Raw genomic sequence first — 11,926 nt, forward strand, 5'->3', positions numbered from 1 at the left:
AGATTTACAACTGATGTGCGAGCTTGATTCACAATGGTTTTGTTTCGATTCACTGGATTTGAGAAAAAGCAATCACAATATCTGCCGTCTTGTCGTGAAAGAGAGATGAAGATTGTGTATTAACCCATAATAGCCGATTTTTAGACCACACGATTTTCACATTTCAACGGCCTGTAATGTTAAAATACTCTCTTCACGGTCATAACTCGGTCCGGCTTATAAGACAACCGTATTGGCTCAACTCAAAGACTAGGCGACCGCGTTTTTGAACAAGGTTTTTATCATTTTATAATGATTTACAAAGTTTACAGGTTCATCTAAAAATTTATGTTACTTTTTGGACAAAACAATTTAAGTTACCTAACATGCAAAATGTATGGTTTTATTAATCAACCAGCTTTATAAAGCCTTATAAGATTAAGATTCAAATTAATTTCAGAATTTATACATTTTGAAATACTTAATATCTTAGCTTATCAGTATGAATAAAAATCAAATTTGTTTCCTTGTCAAAGGATTAAGATACAAACCAAAAGATATTTCGTTATCATAAATGATTAAAGTACAAATAAAAAATATTTCTTATTTAAGACATCAACAAAAGAAAACAATTAAATGTTTAAAAAGGGAAACGTTGATATTAGTTAAAAGCACTAAAACTGGAAGATCTTCATTTCTTCAAATTCACCATGTTTCTAATCAACTTTGTTACTTTGTTCGTTCACAACTTTAGGTTTAGATCTTCAGTACACTTTCTATCATAGCATCGGCTGAATCTTTCTCAGATTGTTTCTTTTTTAATTTATTTTTTTATTTAGAGGTACTAGCATCAACTCTCTATATAAACAAAACAATTAAGAAAAAAGAAATGATATTTGGAAGTAGTCTATGAAATTTGAAAGAAAAATTTATAAACCATTATAAACAGATTTATTTACCTTACTTCCTCTTCCTCGTTTCTTCTTTTTAACATGCATGGACTCTTTAGATGCATCTTCATTTACTACTTCATTCTTCAATTTTGATAACACAATAAGAAAAGTTAATTAAATTATATTAAACATTTTAAAAGATTATCAGTTTACAAAGATTTGTGAATTAGCTTACTTCACTGATTTTTGAAGTTTCACTTCCTTTATCATCATCATCAACTTATGTATCATCTTCTATATGTTGTTGTTCTTCCTTTTCTGTCTACACATTTACCAAAAAAAAACAATAATAGTTTTATAATTGTTTATAAATTTAGAAACTTATAGCTTTATACACATCTTATGTAGTTTTATATAAACTTCTTCATCCTTCAATTTTGATAGCACAATAAAAAAAGTTACCTCAACTATATTAAACATTTAAAAAAGTTATCAATTTATAAATATTTATAAATTAGCTTACTTCATTCTTTTTTTTAAACACAACTTACTTTATTCATTTTTGAAGTTTCACTTACTTTACCACTTTCATCAACTTATGTATCATTTCTACTTGTTGTTCTTCTTCTTCTTCTCTCTGCCCGGTTTACAAAAACACAACATATTTATAAATATTTATAAATTTAGAAACTGAGAGTTTTATACACATCCTATGTCGTTAAATTTTGCCTTCATTCAGACAAAATCCAAAACACATTCATATTCATACATTTATCAAGCACTAGATTCTACAAGAAACTCCACAACAAGATTTATAGGATAATCACAATGCAATCATTAGAAAAGATTATATTTCACTTACTTCTTTATTTTTTAAGCTTTCTCATACCCACCTTTAGGTTCACGTGGAGATCTTATACCTTTTTTCTTTTCCTAATATTACAAGACAAACAATAACTTAGCATCTTCAAATTAATAAGGCCTTATGAAATTATATAAGATATTAACACTTATTTGTCACCCAATTCCTTTTGGGCATTATGTCTATTTCCTACAAAATTATATGTTAATATGCCTTTACAAATACATTGTATTTAAAATATGAAAACTTTACAAATAACAAATCTTGGTTTTTGTGTCACCTTCAGTTTCATGTGACTTCTCAGTTTTCTATTACAAGTTAGAAGCATATGAATCTTCTGTTTCATTTTCATCACGATACAAACATATAAAATAGTTGATCTTCTCGGGTTTTTGACGAATGTTCAAAAGATCTTCATGGTACTTCACTCTTCCTTCCAAAAACGATACCCTCTAAGTAAGGAATTCAGTCTTTTTTTTGCAGTTACATCACTGCCATGAGCATAATTCTCTTTATTCACTTCAGCATCAGCAACAACAATGTTGATACTTCCATTAAGCCAATCATTTCTCTTCAAAGGATATCCTCTTTTGTCAAGATCAAAAAATCTTCCAAATCGAGTGTCAACGTCTTCAACCAAGTTGATATGCAATTCGAGATTTCCAAAGATATTTTTGACAACATTTTGTCCAATATTAACATTATTAAACAATCCACAAAAGAAGAATGCAAAGATTAAAATAATTTTATAAAACCTTATAAACATTACCTTTTGGTTCCTATCAACATTGGTCACCTATTCCATATTTGGTGATTCCTATGCAACGCAAGCATAATGTAAACTCTTTTTCATCATCTCCATCACCAAACAATGTGCCTAGTTTGATTGACATAAGATAATGCTCATAACTGAATATAAACCCAGAAATTCTGTATTGGTTTTTCTCCAACACTTCAGAGGTAATCTTCTTCATTTCTTCATGTAAAAAATCAAAGACCATTTTTTTCAGGAATACTTGCAAAACTTTTAGAAATTTCTAGCTCTAAGAAGGTTCTCTACTGCTATATGAGTCACTAGATTACTGGCTATAAATATCTTTTTCACAAGAATTGTATCCCCTAATCTCAATCTCTGATTAGCAGTAAAAGTTAAGTTGTTTTTTCTGAAGTACATCAAGCAAGGTCTTCACAGAGTGATTCTTCTTCATTCATGAACGAATTAAAATAAACAGAAAACCACGATCTAAAGCCAAACTATGGAGACCATTCAAAACAACTCACAAGCAAAAGAAGTTGATGACCAAAGAAACAGACGACCAAGACAAAAGAGAAACCACAAAAATCACTAAGAAGTCGTATTTAAATCATACTAGTATTAGGAAATGTCATATTATTAAGCTGCAAATAAAATATTCAGTAGCGCAAATCCAAATCCTTGTTGACACGCAAAGAGTCGTGACAAGCCAGTATTTGAATGTTTTGTGACGTCAGTCAAATATGACATACTATAACGAAGCTATCAGCACCTATAAATTCAACCTGAGATCTTCTCGCCTTCCACAACAAAATCACATTTCTTTCCAAAAAAAGAAAAGTCATAACCAACACAAGTCAATCTATTTTTCTCTTCCTCCGCAAATGTCGGACTCGAGCAGATCGTTGATCCCGAGCTTCCTCTACTCTTCGGATCATCGTCTGTTTCAGTTGCATGAACCAGCGACGAACATGACGCAACACAAAGCACAGCCGTTGAGGTCTCTGAAGACTTCTTCAGTCTCATCGAACGGTCAAAGTTTTGCGATTCCCGCTCCGAATGAGAAAGTAGAATTGTACTCTCCGGCGTATTTCACGGCGTGTACGGTCGGTGGGATGCTGAGCTGCGGCGTCACCCACACGGCCGTTACGCCACTCGATGTCCTGAAATGTAATATGCAGGTGAAGTTTCTAAACTAAAACTGTCTTGTTCTTCTTTTAGCAGAACTGATTCTTCGTATTAACATTTTCGAACCTTATTCGAAAGCTATGTACGTGGTGGGTAAATATTTGGCGAAATAAACATTAATTCAAGAGTTATTAAGCGAAAATTAACTTCAAAATAACGATTTTTGTGGTTGAACTAGAATCTTATGCAATTGTCAAAAAAAAAAAAAACTAGAATCTTAGAGCATAATTAACCCGGGGTTCTTAGAATGGGCTCTTAGCGGAAAATAAGAAACTGTTTCTTAACTTTTAACTAAAAAAAGGACTTTAAGAACCGGTTCTTAGTTTTTTTAGTTAAAAGTTAAAAACCGGTTTTTAGTATTAACTTCCCTAAAAACCCAACTCTAAGAACTCTAGGTTAATGGTTTTATAACGTTGGCATAATTTTAATTATATGACAAATTATAATAATATTAAATATGTGAGATATATCTGTATGTTTACTAATCTGAATATACAATACATCTAGTTTGACTGTTTCTCCTCTCCATCTAGTTATTCCTACTTTTATTTATATTATCATTTCATGCTACTTTACACGTAGTGTCAACTTTTGAATTTCTTGTTTTACACGGCACTGAATGTTCAACTGCGTCGGAGGCTTTTCAATCTTTGCACGATTTTGATGTTCAATCATAGAGAATCTGAGCTAAAGCTAACATAGCAAACACAAATAACAACTCTCCACGAATTTACAGAAAACTCCCTAATTGTTTTATATTTTGATCAGATTGATCCATCCAAGTACAAGAACATAACTTCTGCTTTCAAGACAACAATCAAAGAGCAAGGGCTCAAGGGTTTCACCAGAGGCTGGTCACCAACTCTTATAGGGTACAGTGCTCAGGGAGCTTTTAAATACGGTCTATATGAGTACGCCAAAAAATACTACTCAGACATTGTTGGACCAGAAAACGCAGCCAAATACAAGACCCTCATTTACCTAGCTGGCTCTGCCTCCGCGGAGATCGTCGCAGATGTGGCTCTCTGTCCAATGGAAGCTGTCAAAGTCAGGGTCCAGACTCAGCCTGGTTTCGCCCGCGGTTTATCTGATGGTCTACCAAAGATCATTAGATCAGAAGGCGTTCGAGGGTTGTTCAAAGGGCTTGTTCCTCTATGGGGACGCCAGATTCCATGTAAGTCCTTATACAGTTATACTAAAGACAATCTTGTATAGAACCTTTTTAACAATTTGGAGACTATATTTATAAATTATTTTTTATAATTTTGGGGCAAAACTAATGCTTCACTGTGTTGTGTTCAGAATCGGCTCTATTCACAAAATAAAAGTATCATAGGTAAACAAATTTAGAGGTTTTTGCAGATACCATGATGAAATTTGCTACTTTTGAGAACACTGTGGAGCTCATATACAAGAAAGTGATTCCTACCCCAAAGGAAGAGTGCTCAGAGCCAGTTCAGCTAGGAGTTAGCTTCGCCGGTGGATACATTGCTGGAATTTTCTGCGCTGTTATCTCACATCCTGCAGATAACTTGGTCTCTTTCCTCAATAACTCTAAAGGAGCAACTGTTAGTGATGTAAGTAAAACTACATGCAAATCAGAGTGCTGTTCATTGAAACATATGCGCTGCTCTGACTTGTTTTTGATTTCTTTCTTGTGCTACAGGCAGTAAAGAGGCTAGGGTTATTGGGTATGTTTACTCGTGGACTTCCTCTTCGCATTTTCATGATAGGAACACTTACTGGAGCTCAATGGGTTATCTATGATGCTGTCAAAGTTTTAGCTGGATTGTAAGTTATACTCCCCTTCCCTTAGGCATATTTTCATCAATACTCAAATTTTTAAGAAAAAACATCTACTTATAATTTTCTCCTTTTCTTAGGCCAACCACTGGTGGTGCTTCTCCAGCTACTGCGCTTGCTCCAGCTGTAAGTGCATAAGGTTACAAAGACATTCCTTGCAGAGCCAGACACGTTAAAGCGATAAAAGGGAAACAAAACTCCCAATTGGTATCCTTATTTTTTCCTATTGCCTTGTAACCAAAAGTCTGTTCCCTACAACTAGTTGTTCTGCTTGTGCACTTTAAATGGATTTTATTGTTAGAATATTTTTTGTTTTGCTTGAGTGGACACTATAAGAGCGAAAAAACTCTGTAATCATAATACGTAATAATCAATTTTTGTTCTCTCTTCATTTTTGTTTGCTTTAAATCTTCACAACCTACCTGGCTACATACATATGTTCGAGCATCTATTTTAGAGTTTATTTTCAAAATAAGTCTCCTAAGCTCCATTCATGTTTTTTATATCGTAGGGTCGGGTTCAGTTAAGACAGAATTAGAATCTAATTAACTTCAATTTGATTAATTTCAGTTTTAAGTATTTGAGATATTCAATAAAAATTAAATATAAAATTCATTATTTAAGATATTTATTTAGTTTTTGACTATTTATTTTAGAAGCTTATTTGGATTTTTGGATCAATTTTTTAAAAATAATTTTTGGTTTTTAGTTTGAGAAATGACCATAGATAGCCTTAAACCAAGTTTTTCTTCCAAATATAAACTCCAAAGCCCAATTTGACAGAATGTTTCATTTAATGATAGCAAATTACAAGGTTACCCCCAATTTTAATTTAACCTAAATTAAAATAATAAAAAAAACATTCTGAAAACTTTTCGTAAGTTTTATCATCGTCTCCGACGAAGCTGTGCCGTCGTCTTCGTATCGCCGTCCGTCGTGTCTGTCTTGCCTCCGTATCGTCGGCCATCGTATGCACCTCCGCATCGTCCTCGATCCGTCGTCGTCTACGCCCTTGCATTGTCTTCGATCCGTTTATCGTATGCGCCTCTGCATTGTCCTCGATCCGTCGTCGTCTTTGTATCTCATTATCTCGTGTCTCCGATCTGATCAAGATATCATCATTTCATGTTCATTATAAATTGATGATATGTTGTTGCGATTGGATTTTCTAGTTGTTTTGAAACTTAAGATTGGATTGCCGTCATCTTCACCTTTTAGACTCACAAGTTTACTTAAATGTCTCTGCGATTGGATTTTATAGTTGTTTTGAAATTTAAGATTGAACCGTCGTCATCTTCACTTTCTAGACTCACAAGTTTACGTAAATGTCTTTGTAATTAGATTTTCTAGTTGTTTTGAAACTTAAGATTGGATTGTCGTCATCTTTACCTTCTATACTCACAAGTTTACTTAAATGTCTTTGTGGTTGGTCTTTTTGAGATTTGCTTGTGATTTTTTAACAGATTTTCGACTATGGCTGAAGTTTTTTGTATTTGTGGACAATGGAGCTCAAAAAAATCTCTCCAGTGGGAGTTTAATTGTTGATAAGAATAGAAATGCATCTTTTATTTACGTAGAAGAAGATCTTCAGTATGAAGATTTGTTGAAGATGGTCTCCAAAGATTTTACTTTTAAAGAGGAAGAAATAAGTTTGAGTTATAGGATTTCGTTGGACTTGAAAAGTATTATTAAGATTTTCCCCCAATCTCCATAGGAAATACTCGTCAGCTCAGAAGTTTCATCGGCAAGATTAGAGCATTTGATGGAATCTGTCGGTTGTGTGTTAAGGTTTGTTGTTTTGTTTCAACTAAATTATTCAAGAAAGCTTTCCTATTTATGTACTAAACCTTCCAAAACAATGACTTTTGCAGGTTATTACTGATTCAGCTAGCTGTACCAAGTAAACTGCTGATACATTTGCTTCTCATATTCCTTTGAATGATATTCCAGTTTTTGGTTCTACTGTGCAGAGAGAAAAACAAGTACATCGTTTCTAAATTTTTTTTCTTTGTGTTTGTATGATTTTCTTTTTTCTTAGACTATTCATGATAGGCTTCCTGATCATGTACTAACCTTCCAAACAAATTGAATCATGCAGGTTATTACTGATTCAGGTAGCTGTAACAAGTAAACTATTGATACATTTGCTTCTCCTGCTCCTTTGAATGCTATTCATTTTTTTGGTTTTACTGTACAGAGAGAAAAACATGTATATCATTTATAATTTCTTTTTTTTTTTTGTATTTGTATGATTTTCTTCTTTCTTAGACTATTCAGGATAAGCTTCCTGATCATGTACTAAGCCTTTTAAACAAATTGAATCTTGCAGGTTATTAGTGATTCAACTAGCTGTAACAAGCAAACTACTGATACATTTGCTTCTCCTGCTATATAATGAAGTTTCTTATTCATATGTGTTCTATTCTTTTTCATTTCAATGATTTGTTGATAATTTACATTTTTATTGATCATTTTCTGGATGTTGTTTATTTAATGGTTACGTGATATGCACCAGCCACATATATATTTGCTTTTGGAAGCCTATCCTGAATAAGTTAGATGCTTTCTAACTTATGTAATATACAATTTAGGTTTAAATGCATTTTTCTCCAAAATTTCAAATCACAATTTGAAATTTCCCAAATATGCAGATATCAATTCTTAGTTTTTGATATGATTTCATTTTTTAGTTTAAACTTCTTTGTTAGAAAGAAACACACTAATACACAATTATTCTGGAAACCCACCCAGTAATTCTAAAGTTCTTTCCAACGTTTATATTATAAAATTTACGGTTAAAATACATTTTTGTTTCAGCTTCTACCAGATGATTCTCCTCAGCCTAGCGACTAAACCCCCTCTCTTATGAAACTGGAACACATGCCTCATCCCGCGTATGATTCTCTTTGGAATTGGATCACTTTTTATTTTTTTAATTGAATAAAAATCAATGGATTATATTCATTTACTTACATCAACAAACAATTGAAACACACTCGGCCTAGTGGCAACACTTTATTCCCCCTTTCCCCAGAGATCTCGTGTTAGAATCCTGGAAGATGTATATTAGCTCTTTTTTTCTCCAAAATTCCAAATCAAAATTTGAAATTTCCCAAATATGCAGATATCAATCTTTAGTTTTTGATCTCATTTCATTTTTAGGTTAAAATTCTTTGCTAGAAAGAAACACACTTATATTCTACTAGGCCTGGGATTCCGAACCGAACTGAACGGTCCGAACCGAACCGAGAAATACAAAATTCGGTTATTGTTCGGTTAGGAGGAAGAAACCGATCGGCACAAGTTTAAATTATGTTCGGTTATTGCATCGGTTCGGTTCGGTTCGCTAATTCCGAATGGTTAACCGAAAATAAACCTACTATATAACCCTAACATAATTTTCTTCTAACCTAAACGGCTAAACCTAATTACTTAACCTAATCGTCTTTCTCTTCTCTCAAACCCGAGCCTCTTCTTCTTCATCAGATCCTCAATCACGCTCATCTTCTTCGTTTGATTCTTCCATCTTTGTGACACGAGGTAAGATCTTCCTTCTCCTTCTCTTATTTTGTGTCAATTTCAGGTTGTTGTTTGGGTTTGAAATCGATTTGGATATTAGGGTTTGTGTGAAAATTGATTAGGGGTTTTTGATTTGGTTCTTATAATGGGGTATAAAATTTAAACTTAAACTTTAAACGTTTTGTGTTTATCGATTCTTATGATGGGGTTTCTTGTGGGTCTTAGTCTGTATTCTAACTGCAATTTGTTCATCTTATTAGTGTCTTTGGATGAGTTGATTACTGTCTTACTTTCTTTGTTATGAACTTGTATCAGTAACATTTTATTTTTCAGATGTCAGGTTGTGAAGACAATGATGAGATACTTGGAGATGCAGCTTGTGGAAAGAAAAGATCAGCCACTGAGTTTGAGCACTGACCTTCCTCCGTTACCAAAGAAGAGGCAAGCTCATAGGGCATTGGTGTGGCAACACTTCATTCAAAAGGAAGATAACTTTAGCTTCTGCAACTATCGGTACTGTGGTCAGGAGATCGGATGCGATACTAAAAAGAGTGGAACTAGCGCAATGAAAAATCATATTAACCGGTGTAAGTTGTTCCAAACTTTTGAGGCAAGTGGTGGTCAGCATGGCTTAGGAACTGATAGCAGTGGTGTAGTTACTGCGGTGAAGTATGATGCTGGGTTGTTTAGGAGATCTGTGAATGAAATGATTGTGCTGAATGAGCTGCTGTTTTCTTTTGTGGAGTCAGAGGGGTTTAGGAGGTTCTGTCACAATGTATTGCCCATGTATACGGTTCACTGCAGAAAAACAGCAACAGAAGATATACTTGGCATGTTTATGAAGGAGGAAGCGAGTTTGAAGCACTTATTTTGCTCTGAGCAGAAGAGAGTCTCCTTAACCACTGAAATTTGGACTGCTCCTACAACATCCTACAGCTACATGGTATTCACATCGCACTGGATAGATAGAAATTGGGATATGCAGAAGAGGATCACCAGCTTTAAACCTGTCACAGATCACAAAGGAGAGACCATTGCTGAGCATCTGAGTCAGTGTCTAGTGGATTGGGGAATTGAAAAGGTGTTCACAGTGACAGTGGACAATGCTAAAGGAAATGACAAGGCATTGCGTCTATTCACTGAAGCTTGTAGAGAACTAGGACCTAATGCGCTAATCAAGGATGGTACATTGCTACACATGCGTTGTTGTGCGCATGTACTGAACTTGATTGTCAGGGATGGTCTAGCTGAGGTGAAAGAGAGTGTAATGGCTATTAGGAATGCTGTCAAGTACGTTAGATCATCTGGTACACGGCTTCAGTCCTTTCAGCTCAGGGTTCTTACTGGAAAGGTTAGTAGAGGGAGCTTGTCTCTGGATTGTGTCACACGCTGGAACTCTACATATCTTATGTTGTCGGCTGCATTGAAATTCCGAGTTGCATTTGAGAAGCTATTGGCCGAAGACATGTTGTACAATGAGTACTTCAAGGAGTCTGATGAGAATGGACAGAAAAGCAGTGGGCCTCCAACTTCTTAGGGATAGGATGAAGTGCATAGGTTAGTCAAGTTTCCTAAACTCTTTTTCGGAAGCACTTTGGCATTTTCAGCATCAAAGTCAGTGACCTCCACTAGTTGTTACAATGAAATTGTGATCATTGAGAGGAACTTGATAGCTTTGAGCAACATCAAAGATGATCTTCTACGGATTCAAGCAACGGAAATGAGGACCAAGTTTGAGAAGTATTGGGATGAGCTCATTAATATGAATCCGCTTGTCATCATTGCTAGTGTCTTCGATACTAGAAACAAGATGCAATTTGCATCTATTTGTTTCGACAAGATTTATGGTAAGGACTGTGTGGAAAGTGCTCATCTCAGAACCTCCATTAGGACATTGATGAAACAGTTGTATGAGGAGTATGTTGTGAAGATAGGTCCACCATCTCAAGGTGATAGTGCAGGAAACATGAGTGAGAATGCGGAAACAGTTGCATGCTTGTTTGAGATGTCTGATGACGATGAGGAGTATGAATGGAGAGATTCTTTGTATTCTGAGATGGTTTCAGAAGCTGCAAATGAAGAGGCTAGTAGTGTGCTTGACATATACCTGATGGAAAGGCCTGTTCCTAGAAGTTCAAACAATATGGGATTTGACTACAATGTTCTATCATGGTGGAAGCGTAGTTCTGTCAAGTTTCCAATATTATCAGAACTGGCGAAGGATGTGCTTTCTATTTAGGTTTCTTCGGTTGCTTCAGAGTCAGCTTTCAGTACAAGTGGTCGGATTTTGGATCCTTTCCGTAGCTGACTGACACCATATATGATTGAAGCACTTGTGTGTACACAACAGTGGCTTCGAAATATCATCAGTGCAGAAAAGCTTGCAAGCTTGACTCAGATGTTTGAAGAACTAGACTTCCATAAGTCTTTAGGTAATCGTTTGGGCATTTTACTCTTCATACTTATTTCTCATGTTTTCAGTTTGGCATTTGAATCTCTTTCTCATTATGCAGAGACTCTAACAATACCAGAATAATTGAACAATTAGAGGTAAATTATCCCACTTTGCTGTTTTGGAGTCTTTGGTGGCTTGGTGTATGTTTTAACCATTTTTTTCACTTCTATAATCTGCAGGTTGCAGTTCGAGACTGAAGAGATGATGGTGTTTTGTTTTTGGTCTCTCACTACTTTTTTGGACTTTTTCAATCTGTTTTAGAACCATATGTGTCTATGAATCTATGCCTCTTTGTATGTGTGCAAAGAGTTGTAGATTCAAAATGATTGATCTTTTGTTTATGTTGTTGATTGAAAAAGGATGAGCGTTCTATGTTTCTTTTGCTATTTATTTGTCAATGTGCTAATGTTTTATGAAGTTTCAGGTCTAAACCGAGAATTATGCATATCCAAAACTAACCGAATAACCGAAAG

General features: G+C 34.7%; 1 protein-coding gene across 1 annotated transcript; it reads left to right on the top strand.

Annotated features, from left to right (window-relative positions):
- Positions 1-3,149: 3,149 nt before the first annotated feature.
- On the top strand, positions 3,150-5,868 carry LOC106387829 (mitochondrial phosphate carrier protein 2, mitochondrial). Its single transcript, XM_013827751.3, has 5 exons — positions 3,150-3,669; positions 4,445-4,850; positions 5,039-5,253; positions 5,343-5,467; positions 5,560-5,868. The coding sequence occupies exons 1-5, from the start codon at positions 3,232-3,234 to the stop codon at positions 5,615-5,617; spliced, it is 1,242 nt and encodes a 413-aa protein (XP_013683205.3). The 5' UTR covers positions 3,150-3,231; the 3' UTR covers positions 5,618-5,868.
- Positions 5,869-11,926: the final 6,058 nt, after the last annotated feature.

Source organism: Brassica napus, chromosome C3 (assembly GCF_020379485.1).
Source record: "Brassica napus cultivar Da-Ae chromosome C3, Da-Ae, whole genome shotgun sequence".
In the NCBI taxonomy this organism is placed as follows: domain Eukaryota; kingdom Viridiplantae; phylum Streptophyta; class Magnoliopsida; order Brassicales; family Brassicaceae; genus Brassica; species Brassica napus.

Bases quoted from the DNA above. Each gene is read 5' to 3' on its own strand.
- LOC106387829 (XM_013827751.3), top strand. From the start codon at position 3,232: ATGACATACTATAACGAAGCTATCAGCACCTATAAATTCAACCTGAGA. The intron at 4,851-5,038 runs GTAAGTCCTTAT...AGGTTTTTGCAG, and splicing joins ATGGGGACGCCAGATTCCAT to ATACCATGATGAAATTTGCT. The intron at 5,254-5,342 runs GTAAGTAAAACT...CTTGTGCTACAG, and splicing joins AAGGAGCAACTGTTAGTGAT to GCAGTAAAGAGGCTAGGGTT.